The sequence below is a fragment of the Eptatretus burgeri genome, chromosome 21, assembly GCF_056783735.1.
Source record: "Eptatretus burgeri isolate ZD-2024b chromosome 21, Ebu_testis_v1, whole genome shotgun sequence".
Taxonomy (NCBI): domain Eukaryota; kingdom Metazoa; phylum Chordata; class Myxini; order Myxiniformes; family Myxinidae; genus Eptatretus; species Eptatretus burgeri.
Genome location: NC_140981.1, coordinates 2,250,517 through 2,273,557, shown reverse-complemented (window position 1 = coordinate 2,273,557; position 23,041 = coordinate 2,250,517). Strand labels below are relative to the sequence as shown.

The following is a 23,041-nucleotide window of genomic DNA, read 5'->3' as shown; positions in this document are numbered from 1 at the left end:
GGAAGGAGGCTGAACAGAAGGGTTTACACTGGAAGTAAGAACTAAGAGGACGAAGACTGATGAAGACCTATGAGGAAACCTTCAACCATGGACCCATAACCCCTCCCGGAATGACCACAAAGGGTTCGACCTTTGTTTTTGGAGGAAATTATTTATTTTCTTGAGTACGGAGACGAGGTGTTCGATGTGCGAGCTTTGAGTGTGAGATGATTCTGAAGTTTAAATTATGTTGTCCTTAAACTAAAGCTTTACCCGATTTGTTTGAATATCCTGAACAGGATCACGACTGTGTTTGATTTCTTTAATTTCATCGCTTTTCTGAATTTGTACCCTCGGTACTTGTCAGGTTTCAAATGTTGTATTCGGCTGTGACGTCACGTGCTTCCAGTTTCAGGGGGAAATCAATCAAAATAAATTGAAAAAATATGTTTTTTTTGTGTGCCAAAGTTGTTCAACATAAACGTAAGGAATACGAGGGACTTGGACGCAGGAAGAGGCCATTTCATCAATGGAGCTTGTGCTCTCTCAACACCTTATCAATTCAATCTGACAGTTTATTTGTTTTTATATACATGCTCGAGGCTCGTAGAAGAGCGATGACACAGAACAAAGTCAGAACACAGCACAATAAAGGGAACAGCAGGAGAAAGGGGGAAACACCAACAGTCGGCCAGAGGAAGAAGGTAGATGGAGATAGACAAAAAAGGGATGCAGGTAACGATGAGGGGTAATGGAGAATGCTCAGGGTGGACAATATGGAAAGATAAGCAGAATTTTGGGAGGGGTCCAGGATGGTTCAACGGGTGCTGAAAAGATCGTGATTTTGGATGTGGGTGAACTGAGATGGTGGTGAACAGGTGTTTTGAAGACCTGGAGGGAAGAATGGGATTGAAGAGAGTGTGGAAGTTTATTCAAAAGGCAGGAACAAAGAGGAATGAAAGAGTGAAGGTGAGCAGTGATTCGTGATTTTGGTGGTTTTACCAGAAGGGGATTGTTGGCGGACCTTGAGCGCCCTGTAGAAATACATATTGCAGACAGAGCAGGGGGATAGGGGCGAGACCGGAGAGGAGACGGTAGAAGACAGAATGACCACCGACCTGCCTGCGGTGAGAAAGTGAGAGACCCAAAGACTCAGCCTCACCGTGGGAGATCCCAATGATCCGAAATGCCTTGGTTTCCACAGCTAGAAGAGGAGAAATGTGAGAGGCAGGAGCATCACCCACAGTACTCCATCAGGCTGCGGACGAAAACTTTGCATGTGGTCAGGTGCTCAGGTGTGCCAAGGAGGGACTTTGCACAACGGAGGATTCCCAGTCGGCTGCTGGTGTTGGAGGCCAATTTTGAAATGTGACTTGCCCAAGAGAGATCATGGCTGAGAGTGAGACCCAAGAGTTTGAGTGACTGAACCTCTTCACAAGGGTTATTGAGAAAGTAGGTGGGAGGATTTGCAGTACGGTCCTTTCTGTTTGAGAGAGACAGAGAGTGAGAGAGAGAAAAAGACAGACAGAGAGAGACAGAGACAGAGAGAGATTTTTCAGGATTGAAAGACATGTTTCACGTGTTTGACCAGTTTGTGATTTTGTCAAGGCCTGAGGGGAGGGAAGAGGCTGCTGCCTGTCTGTCAGAGGGATGAGAGATGTCATGGAAGAAAGTGGAGTAATCAGCAAATCGACAGAGAGAATTTTTTCAGAGCATGAGTGAGATCATTGATGAAAATTAAGAATACGATGGGGCTGAGAACACTGCCTTGGGGTACTCCAGCCTTGACAGGGAGAGGAGAGGAAAGGGCTCCATTGAGAGCCACACGTTGGCTATGAGAGTATTGGAAGCCAGTAATCCAAGAGTGGAGTTGGCCTTGGACTCCAAAGACAGACAGTTTGGAGAGTAAGGAAGGATGCCAGAATGTATAAAAAGCTCGAGATATCTCCAGAGAGAGACGGCCCTGATTTCATGTCTGACATTGAGGGTCTCCATCCATTGTTGGGAGAGTATCAGCAGCATGTCAAAGGTCGGGGATTCTTGCTGGGGATTTCAGGCAGATTCTTCCTGTGGTCAGAAGAGGTCGCCAACCTGACATCGTCAACTCCTGCCTCGAACCAAGTCTTCTCTCTGGCAACATTGTGTAAAAGTTGCATTTGCGAATCAACATGCACATTGAAGCTACCGCATCTCAAGGTAATACTGTAGATGGAGAACGTACAGCATCAACCAGTATGCACAATGGTTGATCGATTTAGGGGAAGGCTGTCTTCCAAGTGTTGACCACCCTTGATACCATGATACCATTGAACTTCCATCACATCTCTGTCTTCAAATCAGAAGAGGAAGTCATCAACCATGTTAATGCTGGATTTGATCAGCCACAGAACCACACTGATCCACTGTGGCTTGAAGGGAGAGAGCCATCCTCACATCCACAAATAATGACGTTGACAGACTAAATGAAGTCATAATGGCACAACTCCCAAGATCCAAGACAGTCTTGGTCAGTGCTGATTCTGCAGCTGACCAAAACCAGGCAACTCTCTCTCCAACAGAGTTTTAAAATACAATCAACATTTCTGGAATGCCTCCAAACAAAATGAGCTCAAAGGTCAATGCTCCAATAATGTTGCCAAAAGACCCTATTACCATTTAGACCCTTGACCACTTGGACCTTCTTATATCACAACTGAAATTTCAAATAAATATAATATCACCAATATTACAAATACATTTGTAGAAAAGAAATGTTTGGATTATGATTGGTGTAAATCATGCCAAGACAGCAAATCTGTGACGTCAATCCCCGTGATGACGTGTGGAGAGGCGAGCGTAGCAAGCCGAACCACACCAGTGATATTGATAGCCGCTATCGTTAGTAATTGGAGTGTGTATGAGAGGGTTTTCCACAGTTACAGCGATGGTGGCACACGAAGCCGCTCCAGACCGACCATGAAGATCCAGAAAATCAAGAACATAGTGTAAAATCCAGTCGAGACACCACGTTGGTGGGACTTGAGGAACAAGGATCGTCAAACACACGTGCTCCAAAGATTGATGAAAATCTTTTTAAAAGGATTCAACAGTTGGTACGGTTGAATGACGAACTATTGAATGACTTTTGTAAGGGGACTCAGAACAATGAGAAGGACGCAATAAATTTGGACATGGAGGGGGAATTGGGATGGCTTGCTCAAATGGATTGTGAATAATAAGAATTAGACAAGGTGATTGATTACCTGTTGGGTACATTCGGTGTGTGCAGAACTCCCTTCCTGCAGACTACATGGGTGCCCCCAATTCCATGGAAATGAGACAAGGAGAGGTGGTGTCACCCCAAGAAAATGGTGGTGCTGGGGAGGCGGGCATGTGCAAAAATGATGGTATTCAGACCCCTAAAATGGACACATTTTCCCTCACATCTTGACCAATATAGGAGCTACAAGAATGAGTGAACACTTTCTAGTTTCAGAAGGATCTCCTGTTTCATGTGTTTAAACTTCATGGAGCTGCCTATTAATAGTGTTGGTTGAATTTTTTTCGTAAATGTTGTTCTTATTTTAAAATAATTGTGGTCATGTGTTTTCTTTGTGTGATTGTTTTTTTTTTGAGGTGAGTGAGGTTGTGCAGGCAAACCCTGATGTTTTTTGAATGTGCAGAGCGGTTCGCTGCACGTTTCACTACGTCCGTTTATAAGTTGTTTTTTATAAGTTGTTGTTTATAAGTTGTTGTTTATAAGTGAGCTGTTTTTATCGTTTTCCGCGTGTTCGGGTTTTTCGGTTTTTCTTTGCTGAGTAGTGCTTTCTTTGGGTTTGGGTTCATCAACTTTTTGGTTTTATTTGCTCTTTGTATTGTTATTGTTGTTATGGTATTTTGTTTTTTTTAATTATGTTTTGAAAATTAAATTTTTTTGAAATGGAAATGTGCGTCGTGCATACATTTCACCGTCATACCCGAGGTGTCCGTGTGATTGTTGCTGCTGTTCGCTTTGGAGATATCTGTGAAAAAGTGTCCGTTGTACGTTCGTGTCGGAAAATCACGAGTTTTTTTTACACAATCATGCTCGGAGGCCATTTTTAAAATTAATTCACTTACAGTCTTGATCTTTACACACAACACACTACACGAGTCGAGCAGGAAGCACGCAAAGAGTCAGCTTCCTCCACCATTGTTAACTCGATTTCACAACCTCTTCAATGTGGCCAAAATCACCTGTGCACGCGGTGCCGAAAATTATTTGCTTTTCATCATTTTTGTTTATCAGAGTCAAAATAATGGTCAATAATAATTGGTTAAATGTCATTTAATTCATGAAATTGGGGTATTTTATTTATTTTACACTGTAAAGTTGAACAGGTGTACCACAACCGAACAGGTGTCCCACAACCGAACAGGTGTCCGACCTCGATCGATGGTTCTCCATTGTTTACACGTCATAATGAAGAAATTCTATTGATTGAAAACACCTTGGAAAGCACAACGGGAATTAGAAAGGTTAAAGGTGGAAACATAAGTGATGTAACTGACAAATGGCTATTTTCAGAGGACAAAGTGTCATGATGTTCATGGTGTCCGGAAGTGTATCCACCGGTGGGTCAAAGGTGTGAATCTGCTGAGAAACTGCACATGGAGTGGTAACCAGGGGTAACCACGTGGGGAAAAGATTTTTTGACCCACGGGTATGTTTAACGTCTCGTTCCACACGGAATGGCTTGTTCGGTCAGATGGAAGGTTCGGATCTCAGAACTCCTGCAGACCCGGCGAGATCCCCCTAGGGGTGTTTCATCCGAGGGTTCACACCTTGGGGGTCGTGCCTCCAGGAGCACCTCGGTCTGTTCCTTATCGGGGGAGGGTGTGGGGGGTTGGAGGATGATCGACGAGGAAGAAGACAATTATTCTCTCCACCAAAGTGGATCTGTCCCACGAAGTTTTCCATCTTCCTCCTCCATGAGCTGAGTCGTCAACTCCACACCCTCGTAACGGACCAGGTTGACGCGCAAGAAGCCATCTTGGTTCACTTGATACCTGCATCCTCAATGGAACACGCGTCGTGACGTCATTCTCACAATCCCATGGAAGGTCATTGGGGTGAAAGGTCAAGATGACCAAGGATGGACGAGCGTGCACGTCTGACACATTGTAAAGACGACGTGAGTTTATCATGTGGTCACGGGCCGTGAATGGTCCCCCAAGGGATGATTTCCACGTGACGTGGACTGTCTAAAGTTTATATGACCCCACAGGAGGGGAGGGGAGGAGGGGTGGATGGGGATGTTGGTGGAGTTGTAGATCAGGAGAGAGAAAAGGGGAAAGAGCTTTGGAGGGAAGGGCAACCCATGAGTATTATGGGATGTGTGTGGGTGAGGGAGGAGTGGGTGTTGAGTCACAATGAGACCATTTTTTTTTTTTAAAGGTGCATGCACCTGGTAGGATAACCTGCACCAACAGGTGCACTAACTCATCTCTGAACTTTAACCTGGGTTCGAACCAAACCACCCAAAATAACCAAACCAGCAGCACACCAAACCACCCAAAATAACCAAACCACCCAGCACAACCAAACTAGCAGCACAACCAAACCACCCAGCATAACCAAACCACCCAGCACAACCAAACCACCCAACATAACCAAACCAGCAGCACAACCAAACCACCCAACAAAACAAAACCACCCAACATAACCAAACTAGCAGCACAACCAAACCACCCAACAAAACCAAACCACCCAACATAACCAAACTAGCAGCAAAACCAAACCACCCAACATAACCAAATCACCCAGCACAACCAAACCACCCAACATTACCAAACCACCCAGCATAACCAAACCACCCAACATAACCAAACCACCCAGCACAACAAACCACCCAACACAACCAAACTAGCAGCACAAACAAAACACCCAACCTAACCAAACCACCCAACATAACCAAACCACCCAGCATAACCAAACCACCCAGCATAACCAAACCACCCAACATACCCAAACCACCCAACAAAACCAAACCACCCAGCATCACCAAACCACCCAACATAACCAAACCACGCAGCATAACCAAACCACCCAACGTAACCAAACCACGCAACATAACCAAACCACCCAACATAACCAAGCCACCCAGCATCACCAAACCACCCAGCATAGCCAAACCACCCAACATAACCAAACCACCCAGCATAACCAAACCACCCAACATAACCAAACCACCCAACATAACCAAACCACCCAACATAACCAAACCACCCAACATAGCCAAACCACCCAACATAACCAAACCACCCAGCATAACCAAACCACCCAACATAACCAAACCACCCAACCTAACCAAACCACCCAACATAACCAAACCACCCAACATAACCAAACCACCCAGCATAACCAAACCACCCAGCATAACCAAACCACCTAACACAACCAAACCACCCAACATAACCATTGCCAAGAGACTTCAGAATGCAACATGGACGCTCTGTTTGGACCATGTGGTCTGCAATGATGACGATGATGTTGTTCCCCAATACCTGAAACGGGGGTGTCCGGCTGCCCTTTGAAACAGGTGTTTCTTCATCAGGTGATGTGTGAGAATACTTCCGCGTGTGAATGTTTTCTCACACAAGTGACATTTGTACCGCGGCCGGCGGTCTCCCTGGAGAGGAAAAACCATTACATCACAACCATGTCCCACCACCTACACCCCGGCATTCAGGGTGTCCCACCACCTACACCATGACATTCAGGGTGTCCCACCACCTACACCCTGACATTCAGGGTGTCCCACCACCTACACCCTGACATTCAGGGTGTCCCACCACCTACACCCTGACATTCAGGGTGTCCCACCACCTACACCCCAGCATTCAGGGTGTCCCACCTACACCCCGGCATTCAGGGTGTCCCACGTGTACCCCACCATTCAGGGTGTCCCACGTGTACCCCACCATTCAGGGTGTCCCACCTGTACCCCGGCATTCAGGATGTCCCACCTGTACCCCGGCATTCAGGATGTCCCACCTGTACCCCGGCATTCAGGATGTCCCACCTGCACCCCGGAATTCAGGGTGTCCCACCTACACCCCAGCATTCAGGGTGTCCCACCTTCACCCCAGCATTCAGGGTGTCCCACCACCTACACCCCGACATTCAGGGTGTCCCACCACCTACACCCCGACATTCAGGGTGTCCCACCACCTACACCCCGACATTCAGGGTGTCCCACCACCTACACCCTGACATTCAGGGTGTCCCACCACCTACACCCCGGAATTCAGGGTGTCCCACCACCTACACCCCAGCATTCAGGATGTCCCACCTTCACCCCAGCATTCAGGGTGTCCCACCGACACCCCAGCATTTAGGGTGTCCCACCTACACCCAAGCATTCAGGGTGTCCCACCTATACCCCGGAATTCAGGGTGTAACACCTGCCACATGACCCGACCCTTAACCACGAAGCCGAGTTGTTATCGCCACCTTGGCAAACACACCTGGCGGGGACAATCTCATCCGGGCCACGAGGCTCGGGTAATCATTCAATATTCCAACGAGGTGCTGTCACGCAATGGCCTGCCCTTTTCATGTACAGTTGTCGGTGTGCCGGCACGACTTTAAGTGAGAGCCGTTTGTTCACCGGTTTCACGTCCGGCAGGTGAAGCCGTGAAGGTAGGAACCGGTGTTCACGTGACCTTGTGAGTCGTCCTCCCTTTTGGGTGGTGGTCCGTGGTTTTTATGGTTCCAATGGCCAAGAGACTCACACAACCAACCAACCAATCATGGGAGTTTGTTTAAATCTTTCTCTGATTCATTCATTCCCCATGAGGTCGTTCCATTTGACCTCCGACCTGTTTCTCAACGAAGAGCATTCCACAGGTACCTTTTAAAACCCGTGTGGACTGGGGGGAGTACACCTGTAGTTACCGGTAACGACCTCACCTGGTGGACCTCGCGGTGATGTTTTCGGACTGTTTGCTTGGAGCGGGCGACGTAAGAACAGGAAGCCGCGTCGCACCGAAAAAGAGGATGGACGCCGTGGGTCTGCAGGTGTCTCCCCAAATCATTCTGACTTTTACACCTTTGGCACAGTGACGTCACACAGGTAATCAGGAAAAATCAACATCCTCCACCAAAGCTCGGGCAGAGAATGAAATCCCTCGAAGCAAACACGTTTCCCAAAGGTTCCCAACCGCACTCCATGATCCCCGATGCATTGTGGGTAGAAAAGGTGCTCACGGATTTACAAACGCAGGTGCACAAAAAGGGGGAGAAACCGGCACACAGACGATGTCAAGGTGTGTACAAAGTGGGGGAAAGAGGACAATGACATGAAGGTGGTGTGTGATGGAAGGTGTAATACCTACCTGTGATCACACAGCGCACAGGTAAATGGCTGCTCGCTGCTGTGTCGGAACTTGATGTGATTTTTCAAGGCGGAGGGTGTCGGACACGTCATGTCGCAGGAAGGACACTTGTAGTGGTTAACTGCAAGATGGACAACGCGGGTTACCGATCGCACGACCACCACGTCGCACGACGACCGTCGCTCCTTCCCTAACGGCCACAATGGTCCCTCCTTCATCCCGCCCCGTCTTCCGAGGGACGTTATTTAGTCCGAGTCTTTCACGAACCGGTTGGCCAGGCCTGACGTTCGACCGAAGGTCCATGAAACATCGGGTAACTGTGCTCACCTGGACGACAAAACGCACACCTTACAAACCGGGGAGATAACAAACTTCACGTGTGACCGGACAAGCAGCTCTGAAATGACAACACCTCCTCCACACCCCTCTTCGTTCCCGATCACCTGCTCGTGAACAGCTTATCCTTCGAGGTAAACCAGGTCACGTGATTCCAAACTTTCATGCGCCGGATAAGGAAGTCCACCGTCTTCACCGGTGGTTCATCGCTGAGGGTGACTCACCGTGACGTCTCATGTGATCGATGAGGATCCTCTCGCTGGGAAAGAACTTGGAGCAGAGCGAACAGTGGAACATGTCTGCAAAACACGTGGTACACACCAGGAACACGTGGTGCACACCAGGAACACGTGGTGCACACCAGGAACACGTGGTGCACACCAGGAACACGTGGTACACACCAGGAACATGTGGTACACACCAGGAACATGTGGTACCTACAAGGAACACGTGGTACACACCAGGAACACGTGGTACACACCAGGAACACGTGGTACACACCAGGAACACGTGGTACACACCAGGAACATGTGGTACACACCAGGAACATGTGGTACACACCAGGAACATATGGGATATACCAAGAGCATGTGGTACCTACAAGGAACACGTGGTACACACCAGGAACACGTGGTACACACCAGGAACATGTGGGATATACCAAGAGCATGTGGTACCTACCAGGAACACATGGTACACACCAGGAACACGTGGTACACACCAGGAACACGTGGTACACACCAGGAACACGTGGGATATACCAAGAGCATGTGGGATATACCAAGAGCATGTGGTACCTACCAGGAACACGTGGTACACACCAGGAACATGTGGTACACACCAGGAACATGTGGTACCTACCAGGAACACGTGGTACATCCCAAAAAAACAACGGGGATACCAGGCAAGTGGATCAGATTAGAAAGTCAAGTTCACTCTTCCACTCCTGATTCTCCACTCCTGATTCTCTACTCCTGACTCTTCCACTCCTGATTCTCTACTCCTGACTCTTCCACTCCTGACTCTTCCACTCCTGATTCTTCCACTCCTGACTCTTCCACTCCTGACTCTTCCACTCCTGACTTTCACTCCTGACTCTTCCACTCCTGACTCTTCCACTCCTGACTCTTACACTCCTGACTCTTCTACTCCTGATTCTCCACTCCTGACTTCCACTCCTGACTCTTCCACTCATGATTCTCCACTCCCGACTCTTCCACTCCTGACTCTTCCACTCCTAATTCTTCACTCCTTATTCTTCCACTCCTGACTCTTCCACTCCTGACTCTTACACTCCTGACTCTTCCACTCCTGATTCTCCACTCCTGACTTCCACTCCTGACTCTTCCACTCCTGATTCTTCCACTCCTGACTCTTCCACTCCTGACTCTTCCACTCCTGACTTTCACTCCTGACTCTTCCACTCCTGACTCTTCCACTCCTGACTCTTACACTCCTGACTCTTCTACTCCTGATTCTCCACTCCTGACTTCCACTCCTGACTCTTCCACTCATGATTCTCCACTCCTGACTCTTCCACTCCTGACTCTTCTACTCCTAATTCTTCACTCCTTATTCTTCCACTCCTGACTATTCACTCCTGACTCTTCCACTCCTGACTTTTCCACTCTTGACTATTCACTCCTGACTCTTCCACTCCTGATTATTCACTCCTGACTCTTCCACTTCTGACTATTCACTCCTGACTCTTCCACTCCTGATTATTCACTCCTGATTATTCACTCCTGACCCTTCCACTCCTGACTATTCACTCCTGACTCTTCCACTCCAGATTATTCACTCCTGACTCTTCCACTCCTGACTATTCACTCCTGACTTTTCACTCGTGAAAATGCCTCTGAAGAGAAACTCACTGGACGATGGTACTTCGACCAAATGTTCTCGTCCTTCACGTGGACGAACCCTTTGACACCTGTAAAGCACCTGCAGGATGAGCACAGTTTGTGATGAGGTCGGGAATCAAACCTGAACAAGATGGCAAGAAGGAGAGTTTCCTCTACACATGTGAGGTGTCCTGTGAGTGCTGCAGTTATCGAGTGGTCCCCACTCACAACCTTAATCTCCTTCACTGAAACAAACACAACTATTTTAATTTGGAACAACCAAAGAGCTCATCGGTATCACGAGACTCGGTGCATCGACATCTTTTGAACACCTGTAGTCTCTCTACTGGTCACCAAAGGGTCATTTGGACAACTTCGATGATTAGTTGGTTCACACAGGTTTTTCGGAATACTTACGGGGTGGATCGGTTAATTTGTGGTTGTGTTCACAAGTGTAGACCTACACGTGAATCTCTACCCAAGAGGTCTTCAAGAACAGCGATGGCAGAAAACAAGGTGGAGGTGATGGAGTCGTGCCATGATGGGGGCGTTTACACCATTACACTGGGGGGTAATCTACATATTACATACACAAAAATTAACCCCCTCAAACCCCATCACCAGTCCTATCATCCAAGTGTACCCCACACATCTCCTACGAAGCTTCATCGCCTCCACCATGGACCCCACTGACATCACAAACCCAGACGTTGCACAGTCTCCTCGCCTTAAAGTTCAACTCAACCAGGTCAAAGGTTAATCATTCAATCAAGAACAAAACCAAACAAGAGTTTCTTCCCACCACATAAGTTGGTAAAGAAAGGAAAGTATGAATGGCTGCGACTGCACGTACGTTCGCGCGTTGCTTGCCGCCGCAGGTGATCCATCAGTTTGCTGTTGTTGGAGAACATTCCACCACAAGTGGGACAAGCAGCAAGCCTTTCTCGGGTGTGTCTGCGGAGATGGTCACGCAACCTGGACCTTGCTGGAAACGTCTCTTCGCATCCTGACATCAAGGGAAGAGAGGACAATGTTCAACGATGTCGATCTCGACACCAATAAATCCCGATTTCATATCCCAGAACCGAAACATCCACCGACGTACCTTTCCACCCGCAGGTCATGGAGTCCGACGAACCCTGGTTGTCCCTAATTTGGGCGTGCATGTCCACGTGACGGTAGAACCACTCTGCACTCTCGAACGTCATCTGCGCAACAACACACAACAATCATCGGGTGATTCATGAGGTCACTTCAAAAGTGGTCCATGAGGCTTCACCAACCTATCGAGACGACGCTGCAAGAACACAGTCCTGAATGTCCAATTTGGAGAAAATCAAAGTTTCGTTTCAATGCTTGGCTGCCACTGCTGCTTTCAAATTCGCTTCTCCAAAGAACTACCCTTCTCTGAGAGCTATGACTTGTGTGGAGACATTGAGGAGATACCGTCGATGTTATTTCATGCAAAACCTGAAATTGGACAAAAATGTGTTCCGGTTACGGAGAAGGCCGAGCTGTTGGAAACCTGGAGTATAGATGTTTCCATGGTGATTGTTTTGTTAGGTTACCCATCCTCTCTTATCAGGGGAAAGCTTTCTCATTGTTAACTCACTTCCAAACCTTCCTTTTCCAACTCCGTATTCGAAACTCGTTTCAAACCCTCATTTTCCGATACCTGTACTCAAACCGACGATCATTCTCAAAGCACGTCACCTCACCAGTATTTCGGCTCGATGTTTGCCATTCCATTGCTATAATGGACATAACCCTTCACCGTTCCAGCATTGGATCAAAGAAGGCACTTCCTAAAGAAAGAAGCGGACGTCGTTGGTGACATCATGCAGGGGACAATAAGAACCCGTGATGGAGTTGTTGGAGCGTTGGAGTTGAATCCGGGCAGAGCGAGTCCAGGTCGTGAGGGAGTTCGCACCCACAAGGCAGGAGACCTGGCGGGGTTGACAGGGCTTCCAGAGCGTAAGGCGGGACGAGCACTACTCTTGATTCACGGAGCGCCAAGCGGAACGCAAAGCGTGAAGAGGGACGGGCGGTCCCCGCTGAAAGCAAAACGCGTGACGCATGGCGCTACCCAAACAACCAGGCAGAACGGGCTACCCAACCTACCATGGCGACAGGTCGTCGAGACCAACAGAGGCCATGCCTGCTTGTATAAGGCGCTAACATACCCCGACTTCTTTCTTTCTGTCCCCTCGTCTGTCCAATTTCCCCCAGATGAATGTGGTGCCTGTCTGCATTAAGGCTGCTTGTATAAGGGGTTTATTTGAGTGCTTTGGGGTCAGACTGTCATATTTGACGCGGCATTTCTGTAAATACTGGCATCTGTGTAAATACGTGCCTGTTAACGCAAGATTTGTTGTTTGCAAACCTGCTCGATTGTCTCTTTCCTTTTTTGGTTAGACATGGGGTGTAACAGATAGACAGAAGGTTGTATCCCACTGATTCGCTGCCGCTAGTCTCACCGGCAGCCCACCGAATGTACGGTTTCGCTCCGCCATACGTAATTAATAGACAATTAATAGACATTGTCCCTATCTGAAGTAACGAGGTCACCGGGAAGGTAACGTGAGAGTTTGGTGCGGGGACCCTGCCGGATTTCATCACTTTAGACAGCGCCCGTAGTTATTTAGCAACCTCTCTGGTCAAGGAGTTTTCCGTGGCTCGTCTACTTCAGGGTCAAAGGTCGGGAAGCGGACCTGAGAGAGGTCACTCCAAAACAAATGGATATGCTGTGTCCTTCCATTTTTGGGCAGTGTGGACTTGAGTTGACTCGTCTGTTTCAGTCGCTGAACCAGGCCGAGGATCTCCCTGAACGTGGTCCGTTCTTTTCTGTTCTCCACAATTCTGGACCAATTGTACTCCAGGGAATCTTTCAATTTGTTACATCCTCGGTCTCCCTCTGTTTCTTTGAGGTCCTCCTCAAGGTCGCCATTTTTCGAATTCTCGTTGTCTATCGGTTGTCCGATCTTCTCACAATGCGTCTAACTCGGTTCCTTTTTCAGTCGTACAGCAATAGAATACCACCTTGAACCGTGGTGGTGTGGTTCACGTTTTCCAAAGACTCCAAGAGCTATGGCAGAGTGCGGTGTTGAGACCACATACCAAGACCAGCAGGTGAACCCATCCAGTAAGGTCAAAGAGGATAAAGTGAACGAAGAAAGTTTTCTCACCAACCCACATTGGCAACCCCTCCCTCTCCATTATGACGTGTCACATTCAAACAGAGAGAGTCTCGTTTCTATCAGCGGAAAAGACTGATTTGGATAATTACAACAAATAGATAACCAACTCCTATTTAAGTTATTCATCCACCGCATGGTGTTATATATTTATTTTAATTAATTAAAATATATCTTAAAGAATATTAGTCTTAACGAGATCCGGGCGTACGCAGACGCGTCATGAAACGGGCCAGGTGTAGCCTGAAGCACACCTGACAATCTTCCCACAGGCAGGTGAACGAGTCGGGGAGCTCAGGTAGCAGGTTGCGGTTCTTCCTGCCGCGGAGGCATCTCCTGCCATCGGCTTCTCCATCGTCAGCACCTTCAAGGTGGACTTCACCTGCATTGCTTGAGCTGCCACCGCGAGAGGCAAACAGGAAGCGGCGACCCCACTCTTTCAGCTTGGCGTGGTGCCCGTGGAACAAGATGTGTCCGGTGAGCTGCGCGCGCTCCTCACCTGCCAAGAACTCACAATCTTCCCACAAACACCTCGACGCGTCTGAAATGAAAATACCACAAAAGGGGTAAAAGGTAAAGAAGAAAATAAATGGAAAGAAAAATATTCCACAGGTGTAAAAGGAAAAGGAAACCATTTCCTTTTTCTTTACCTTTCATACTCCGAATTCAAAAACAAAACGGAGGATGTGAAAGACGTGATGTGACGTCATAAACATTTGAACATTCGCTGAGAGCATTGGTCCCCAACCTGCGGCCCGCGGGCCGCATGTGGCCCACGGAGCCCGATACTGCGGCCCACGAGGACTTTCCAATCAAAACACATTTCCATGTAGCAATTTTAAAGGGGTTTACACAATGCCGCTGCCGCTTCCCGCCGGGAGGAATCAAATCAATTTGATTTTACCTTCCGGCATCTTGCAGCAGAATTTAAAATTAATTACATTTAATTAAAAAAATTAAAATTGAAAATGCATCAAGTTTCTCATTGACTGAAAATGTTTCTCAGTTTCAAGTTTCTCAATAAAATGCATCAATTTTTTTTCTGGCTCCCAAGATCCTTGGGAGTAGTGAATGCGGCCCGTGGGATCAAAAGTTTGGGGACCACTGACTTAGAGTCTCAGACCATGAGGGTCCTGTCCCCCAGTCGGCCCAACAATGAACCTTGAAGTCGAGATCATGAGAAAGAAAAATTATGGCCACACGAAAGTAGTTTCAAAAAAGGTCATCAATACTCAGCGAATGAGCAGCTCGGCTTGTCACTGAGAATGAAGAACTCTATCAATGAACGCGTTACCTGGACCCACCCACGGACCACCTAGGTACCTGTGCATCCATGACACCTCACCTGGGGCACTTGTGTCTTCACGAATTTTTTAAGGTAAGAAAATGTTTTTGACCCATCTGCTTCCTGTGCATGTTCCGTCGGTTTCGGCTCATTTGGGCGACCCTCAGCCTGTCATCCTTCTGAGGTTGGCAAAGCAAGCAACATGAGTACAAGGATGATTGCTGGGATGATTGAGCCACCGGAGTATCCTGTGTTGGAGTGGCCACCTGTCCAGGATTGTGCTCAATAGCCCAGGAGACCGCTTTGGCAGCACCGATGCTCTGTACAAAGTATGGTCCTGAGGGATGGATTGTAATACCCTGTGCCGCCACCACAAAGTGGTGCTGCACGATGCACATTTAAATAAATAATTGTTGTTATTCCCATCCCTCCCAAAACTCTGTGACCACAGATGAAACCAAGTGGCCCATATTCACCATGAGCTTGAACTTGGTCCACGTGCCAAGTTTGGTGGCAATTGGTCCAGTAGTTTTTGGCGTGATTGGTGTTTCACACACAGACAGATGATGACATTTATTTATTAGATACTTTTGCAGTGATCCAAAGGTCATGGAGGAGTTTGTACAGATTTGTGTCCCATGAAGAAGAAAGACATTCCTGGAAGTCGACATCAATTACAAGGACATGAGTAGATATCAATGCACTTTTACATGGATCCACCCAGGTGGAAGTTAAAGATCCGGGGAAGGTGAAATTTGAACCTGGCTTCCCTGGATCGTCAGTACCAGGGGTCCACTTGGGAACACGAAACAAGCCAAAGCACAATGTTCCCGCAAGACTCCGTCACTTCAATCACGTGATACCGGCTCTTGGTCCTCAACATTGAGGTCCATCGATGGTGCTTTTGCCTCGTCGTACACAATTCGCGTTTACCTTCGTACAGGTACGCGTGGTACTTGGCGGGAATTAACTAAAGGTAATCGATCAGGTAGATCCGAATATCAAATGATAACCTCACCAGTCCCTGAAGCTCGGTGCTCAACAAGATGAGTCCCCAAATGGCAGATTAAGAGGTCCACGTTGGTGTATTCACTCCGACAGCCTCTCCACTCGCAGCGCAACACCAACGGGGCGTCTCTGCGACCCCGACCAGGCGCCATGACCCGAACTCGAGCAACACAAGAGGACAAAACGGGGAGAACAGAGGAAAAAAACCACGTGATACAAACAATTCTCAAAGTCTGTTCGAGTAACTCGGTGGATAACCATTTAATTAAACCCTTCTATGGGTCGGTACATCGATTGCTATCTCGCAGTGTCCTTGTCCACTTCAGCAGCTCCTTCCCCGCAAACAAATCCCCTCTCCCAGGTCGACATCAAACAACTACTATGGATTACCTTTAGCTCCGCAATGGTTACCTGGACTGCCGGGTCTCCTTCCCAGGCCATCAATACCATAATGGCCACCTTCGGCGACAAAGGGCAACCATGGATGACTTTTCCGATAGCTCCCCAGGAGGTACATCCTGCCATGGTGATAATTGATTGGAATGATCAATCGCTTGTCACTCCGCGGAGAGGAAGTTGTACGTCGTGCGTGTGATGCGCCGAGATCGGCCGAACCGTTTTTGATTGTATTGGATTCAAACATAATTAAATAAATTGACAAACAAATAAATAAATACATAGAAACGCAGAATTTTAGGATGGGAGGAGTTTCGACGACCTCGATGCAATTTTTAATTGTCAGATTACCTCCGATTGTTATCATCACCTATGTCTACCTGTGTCTGGCAGGTGGAGCATCCATTACCTCCGTCTGGTCGGTCGCCCGTGTTATGTGCAAACTGATCACGTGTCTGGCACGAGCACACCCGGTGGTTCTTGCCTCACAAGTTGCTGTTTATAACTTTTTCGTGAATCCTCGATGAATTGGATGTACCTGGTCGCTCCTCCATTATCTGCACACACCTCGTCACAGACGAGGATGTGACGTCACAATGGGCATTCGAATCAACCAAAGAACGTCGCACCTTGTGACGTATTCAAGGGATGCGTTCCATGAGCAAGCAGCTTGCTATCGCTTTCTCAGGCAGTCATTCCGTATCAACCGCCCTGCAAGCCGCTCTCCTCGTCGCTCGGCAAGAGGAGCAAGCCATTAAAGAGAGGTGCTTCGTTATGTTATCAATTACCATTGATCAAAAATGGCCGCCATTGTCGGATACCACTGCTCTGTATACTCATAATATTATTAAAATGTCTATTTAATCCATTTAATTTTTAACGATACTTTTCATCCAAATTCTTAGATTCACAAACATGTAAAACCCCTCCTCAACTCACCCCCCCCTTCAAAATGCAAAATGGTACGGTCCGTAGTCAAGCTTGGCGGGGGCTCCTGCTTCTGACACTGAATTTATTTATCTCTCTTTCCCTCTTCCTGCTCCTCCGGAGCCGCTGTGAACACAATCAATTGGTTTGGGGAAGTTGTCACAAGAGGAAGGAATAAAAGTGAAAATGACGTCGTGGACAGTGCTTAACTCGAGCACTTCGAATGAAGCAAGCGGCTTGATAAGCGACAGCAAGCTGCTTGCAAACGGAAAAAAAAATATTGGATTAGAAATTCAGAAAACACGTTAACACGGCAAAAGGCTCGGAAATCGGGTGTTATCAAGTTAATTTTACTTTGAAACTCACAAAAAGAAACAAATAACTTTTGTAAAGCACACAAATCGTAACCGGCACGGCCCATGACGTCATCGTCGGCCGGCCGCGCACCGGCCAACGCAGCCACGCCTACGCAGCAACGTGTCTTGTCATTGGTTTGGTAAATAAATGGCCATAACTTGGGAAGCACTTGTCCGATTAATATCAAACCTTGAAAAGGCACATACTCAGGTCACCAGCAATATACCTGGCAAGTTTCAATTAGATCGGACCAGTGGTTGTCGAGAAACAGCGGTCACAGACACACACGCACGCACGCACACACTCACCCACACACACACACACAGATTGCTGGAATTATAGATCGATGGTCGTCTTCCCACTGAGCTTGTTAAATCACCGGGTGAGGAGCCTCCAATCCTGAGCGGCAAACGCGTCCTGTTCCAAGTTCCGCACGAAGTTCCGCACGGATAAAGTACACCAAAAGGAGAACCTCAAAGGCGAAACTTTAAATGTGTAATTCAAGTGAAAAATATGTATCAAACCACAGAGAACACCAAGTGTCAGTTTATGCTTTTCACAGCTTAAAAACAACTTGGCGGAACTCCGAAAACGAGGTCGAGGGACCTTTTTTTTTTACATGTATCTGTCGAAGTGAGCGGTGGATAGTGAAAGCAGATCACACATAAATGTTAAACAACGTGATGTCGTCGAAAAATGGAATTTCACAACATTTTAAACGGGCGAGGCAACACCCGAGGCACCGCACGGAAACACAGTCCGGTCGATGTGACATGTGTTCAGATTGACAGTACAGATTGACCGTGTATCACCATGGCTTTGAAAGGAACAACCAAACAGCTTGTAGAGCGCTTGCCAAGTGGCTTAAGCACTCCATTATACTGACTGGATCCATGGTCGGCCAATCCACATGTGGACAACCATGAAGCCTCCACCTTTGCTGATGACTCCACCTTCTACCGTACCATCTGTCATCCCTCAGACCGGCATGTCGCAGCTTCTTCACTCACTGCAGATCTGGGTAAAAGCACAAGCTGGTCCAATACGTGGAACATGTCTTTCAATCCTGACAAATCTCACGATGTCCTCTTTGAAAGGACCATTTGGACCCCCCCCCCCCATATACTTCCTCAACAATCCTCCAGAAGAAGTCCTTTCTTTCAAGCTTATGGGTCTCACTATCTGCCATGATCTTTCCAGGGAAAGCCACATTTCCAAGCTGGCCTCCAAAGCCAGTCGCTGACTGGGAAACCTCCGTCGTGCAAAGTCCTTCCTCGGCCCACCTGAGCTCCTGACCACAGACAAGGTTTAGTCCGCGGCCTGATGGAATACTGCTCTCCCCTCTGGGCTGGTGCTCCTGCCTCCCACCTTTCTCGGCTTCACGTTGTGGAAACCAAGGCATTTCGGATCATTGGTATCTCCCGCGATGAGGCCGAGTCTTTGGGCCTCTCACTCTCTCACCGCAGGCAGGTCTGTGGTCTTTCTGTCTTTTTTTTTTCAAACACTTGGTTTTTTAAACACTGACAACACACCAGATTGAATGTTCCATTTAATCAGTGAAGACAATTATCACATTTGGCATCGGCAGTGCAAAACTTCAACATAATTGACATTTGCATCTCAATTAGCTCCAAAAATGAGAAACTACAACTCTGGACAAACTTTGGGCAGGGTTTGGTAGCACGGCTTGACAAGTGCTCTGAGCTGGATATTTACACTGACAAGCAATGAAGCCAACACGAACAGGAAATAAATATTTATATTATAAATAAATAAATAAATAAATAAATTTCAGTCACTTGTTCAAGTGGTGCAGGATCCTGTTGGGCCGCTCAACAGAGTTCAGTGAAACAAGTAACAATTAGTGAAATAATGGGACGAAAATAAATAAATAAACAAATAAATAAACAAACACGATGTAGTTTCACATTCGAGTGGAGTTCACAACCAGGGTCAGGTAGCTGGCGGAGACATTTCACAGCCGAAAGCCAAAACCAAAAAGGCATTCGTGTCGGACATGGCGAAGCTTGCAGCATCTTCAGTGTTGTTCATCGTTCGCTCCAGACATCTGAAACCAAAACGAAATGTGAAGGAAAGTGACCCCTGACAGGCATTGATAAACCTTGAGAATAAAGAACGTTTCATACAGCATGGTACGTGTGGTCACCTGTGGGTGAGCGGTCCATTTCAAGCTCTTCACCATCTTGAGTCTTCCTGTAGACAGGGTTATCAAACCACAGAGTTTTCACTTCCAGGAGCCGCCGCTTCCGGAAAATGTTGAACGCAGCAGCACAAGCCAGAACAAGCACTGAGGGGAGCAGTTTGTTCAGATCAGCTGTGAAATGTCATTGATCACCTGCTTGGCGGCACATTGACAAATCAATGGAAAATTGTCCGAGTCAAGGATGGAACAAAATATACTTACGTATGAGGACAATTACAGCAGCTGCGACTGCTGCAGAATAGTTGTTTACATTTCCTTGAGGAGCAGGTTCACCTGAAAGGTAAGAACGCAATGAATTCTGGGAGTAAAGGATGGCTCGTTTCATGCGATGTGTGCACGTGTTGGTGTTCCGGTTCAAACCCTGGTCTACACTAAGCGATACCCAATGGGCTCGTCCACACAGAGGCTGGAACAACCTCCACTTCCGTTCGAGCATTCATCAACTCCTGATAGACCAACACAGAACAGCCAAACACAAATGAAACGGTCGACCAGGAAGGAACCCGATGAAGTCAAGAGCAAAGATGGAGTCATCAGGAGGAACCTGGATGGGATTCATGTCTCAGCTGTTACTCCACTACCCTCAAACCCATCCAGGCGCAGCCAGGTGAACCTCACAGAAAAAAAAATTCTGCAAGAACTCCCTTCTCTTTGCAGAGGTAGATGAGGTTTCAACCTGTCCACCCGCACATGAGGCTTAGTATTCCATGGAATGTTCAGCTCGTCTTACCGCAATCATATTCGTCGCTCCCATTGTGGCAATCCTCTCTCCCGTCGCACCACCGGCTTTTTTGGAAACACTCGCCGCTTGTGCGAGGCACCTCGCCAGGTGGGCACACAGCTTGTGCTTTCCTTGACTGAGTAGCACACAAGAGAGGGCTCTCATCAGATCCATCGGTGCAGTCAACGCGGCCGTTGCAGAGAAAATGGCGTGCCAAGCACCGTCCGTCGCGGCACGTTGTCTCGTCCGGTGAGCAAGTTGGTTTTGCTGGAAGGGGACGAGCCAATCAGCTTCTGAAATATAATTCCTCCGTCGGCTTTACGGAATGGCCTCAACCAACGAATGCACGGCATCTTTACCACAATCCATTTCGTCGGCTCCGTTGCGGCAATCGTCCTCCCCGTCGCACAGCCAAGCCTTGGGTACGCAGCGGTTTGGAACCGCACCACCACATGCAAACTCCGTCGGCGGGCAGCTCTTGTTGCCTGAAACAAAAGCAATTGTTGCCATGACAACGAGTCAAGCAAGGCCACAAACCAAATTTTAAAAAAAGCTTCGTTTATATATTGAAGAGGAAGGAAAAACAACAACAACAACAACCACAACTAAACAAACAGGACAACAAGCTCAAAAATTCCACCCGCAAATGTAAAAAAATCTTGTAATTGAAGTCCATATTAGAACATAAAAACAGGAGTTGAACTCACTGCAGATTTCTGGAGCTTCATCAGATCGGTCAAGGCAGTCGATGTCTCCATCACAAACCCAGTCTTGAGGCAAGCATTCGCCTCCGCCGCAAACAAACTGGTGAGGCTTGCACGGTCGAGGGGCTGCGGAATCCACCACAAAAGGCAACAATCAAAACTGGGTTCCATCGAATGGCGAAAAACACCGTTTCCTTCTGTGACGCCCTCCCTACTTACGGCAATCGTCTTCGTCACTTCCATCGCGGCAGTCAACGAGGCCGTCACAACGCCATGTTGCAGACACGCAACGCCCACTCCGGCACTTGAAGTTGCTCTTCTCATCGCAGTAAGAAGCTGCGGAAGATCAAAGTTAACGTTTCGGCCTTGAACTTCCAACTGAAATATTCCGTAAGTACGCAACTCCACCAAAATACTTCGACAAGATTAGAGTCCAATAAGAAAATAAATAAAAAAACAAACAAACAATAACAAAAAAACAATGTAAACAACAACAAGCAAGCTTGTGGCTTGTTAGCAAACTTTGGCCGGATTCAAACCAGATTTTAAAAAAGGCTTTCAACGCCTGAAATGCTGAATCACCGACAAGGGACAATGGCAATTGTACATCACAATGAGGCACCCTATTAAAACAATCAAAGAAATAAATAAATAAATAAAACAACAAAAAAACAATGTAAACAACAACAAGCAAGCTTGTGCCTTGTTAGCAAACTTTGGCCGGATTCAAACCAGATTTTAAAAAAGGCTTTCAACGCCTGAAATGCTGAATCACCGACAAGGGACAATGGCAATTGTGCATCACAATGAGGAACCCTATTAAAATAATCAAATAAATAAATAAATAAATAAATAAATAAAAAAAAAACAATGTAAACAACAACAAGCAAGCTTGTGGCTTGTAAGCAAACTTTGGCCGGATTCAAACCAGATTTTAAAAAAGGCTTTCAACGCCTGAAATGCTCCATCACCGACAAGGGGCAATGGCAATTGTGCATCACAATGAGGCACCCTATTAAAACAATCAAATAAATAAATAAATAAATAAAACAACAACAAAAAAATGTAAACAACAACAAGCAAGCTTGTGGCTTGTAAGCAAACTTTGGCCGGATTCAAACCAGATTTTAAAAAAAGGCTTTCAACGCCTGAAATGCTCCATCACCGACAAGGGGCAATGGCAATTGTGCATCACAATGAGGAACCCAATTAAAACAATCAAATAAATAAATAAATAAACAATCACACCCGGGTGCAGCTTGGCATTTTTAATACTCGTGGTCTTCACAAATTCTCATTGGTCTTCACGGCCTCGGAGCACACCTGCCTGCCGTACTGCTTGAGCATCGGCTTGCCTTTCACCGAGCACAGGTGTGCTCGTGCCATGGCGGAGATTATACGTTCGTTATTATTCTAGACAAATTATACTGCTGTAATTATTGTTGTTGATGTAATTAGTATTAATTAATCTATGCTTTGCTAAAATGTCATTATTTTTGTGATATATTTTGCAATTGGAATGCCGTGCCGCGGAAGGACCGACTGAGCTGCTCTACACACCTCAACATGGCGTGTGTTTAAAACGAGGGAATTCTTCCGGATTCTTTGGAGTCAATTAGCCTAATCAACTCAGGAGATCATTTTGGTGTTTCACATTCCACATTAGAACGCTGCAGTAGAAATCCACAAAAAAACATGCCTCACACAC

General features: G+C 47.1%; 3 protein-coding genes across 12 annotated transcripts in view; 1 reads left to right on the top strand and 2 right to left on the bottom strand.

The window, feature by feature from the left end:
- LOC147008183 (tubulin alpha-8 chain-like) overlaps positions 1 to 3,872 on the top strand; it is a 45,962-nt gene extending 42,090 nt beyond the window's left edge. For 7 of the 10 annotated variants that reach the window (XM_085865456.1, XM_085865446.1, XM_085865447.1 and 4 more), the window contains one exon: positions 1 to 428. In XM_085865456.1, coding sequence (XP_085721582.1) covers positions 1 to 38 — 38 coding nt within the window. In that variant the 3' untranslated portion in view covers positions 39 to 428. Of the gene's footprint in view, positions 429 to 2,894 lie in introns of those variants that run through there. The other 3 variants (XR_015053584.1, XR_015053583.1, XR_015053582.1) reach the window with 2 other exon arrangements.
- A 426-nt stretch (positions 3,873 to 4,298) lies between these two features.
- Positions 4,299 to 14,243, bottom strand: LOC147008182 (histone H4 transcription factor-like). The gene is made up of 8 exons (XM_085865494.1): positions 13,966 to 14,243; positions 11,623 to 11,725; positions 11,371 to 11,523; positions 8,898 to 8,972; positions 8,338 to 8,458; positions 7,913 to 8,051; positions 6,505 to 6,629; positions 4,299 to 5,007 (listed from the first exon to the last, which is right to left on the bottom strand). Exons 2-8 carry the CDS (start codon positions 11,723 to 11,725, stop codon positions 4,875 to 4,877), a joined length of 849 nt encoding a protein of 282 aa, XP_085721620.1. The 5' UTR covers positions 13,966 to 14,243; the 3' UTR covers positions 4,299 to 4,874.
- Positions 14,244 to 19,220: 4,977 nt separating this feature from the next.
- Positions 19,221 to 21,694, bottom strand: LOC147008181 (uncharacterized). The gene is made up of 7 exons (XM_085865517.1): positions 21,553 to 21,694; positions 21,337 to 21,459; positions 20,989 to 21,114; positions 20,639 to 20,896; positions 20,110 to 20,181; positions 19,852 to 19,992; positions 19,221 to 19,752 (listed from the first exon to the last, which is right to left on the bottom strand). The coding sequence occupies exons 3-7, from the start codon at positions 20,996 to 20,998 to the stop codon at positions 19,733 to 19,735; spliced, it is 501 nt and encodes a 166-aa protein (XP_085721643.1). The 5' UTR covers positions 20,999 to 21,114; positions 21,337 to 21,459; positions 21,553 to 21,694; the 3' UTR covers positions 19,221 to 19,732.
- Between the last annotated feature and the right edge of the window lie 1,347 nt (positions 21,695 to 23,041).

Bases quoted from the DNA above. Each gene is read 5' to 3' on its own strand.
- LOC147008182 (XM_085865494.1), bottom strand. From the start codon at position 11,725: ATGACGTTCGAGAGTGCAGAGTGGTTCTACCGTCACGTGGACATGCAC. The intron at 8,459-8,897 runs GTGAGTCACCCT...TCCATCTTGCAG, and splicing joins CGATCACATGAGACGTCACG to TTAACCACTACAAGTGTCCT. The intron at 8,052-8,337 runs GTAGGTATTACA...ACTGTGCCAAAG, and splicing joins TGTGCGCTGTGTGATCACAG to GTGTAAAAGTCAGAATGATT.
- LOC147008181 (XM_085865517.1), bottom strand. The intron at 20,182-20,638 runs GTAAGACGAGCT...CTTACCTTTCAG, and splicing joins GAGCGACGAATATGATTGCG to GTGAACCTGCTCCTCAAGGA. The intron at 19,993-20,109 runs GTAAGTATATTT...TGCTCCCCTCAG, and splicing joins TGCTGTAATTGTCCTCATAC to TGCTTGTTCTGGCTTGTGCT.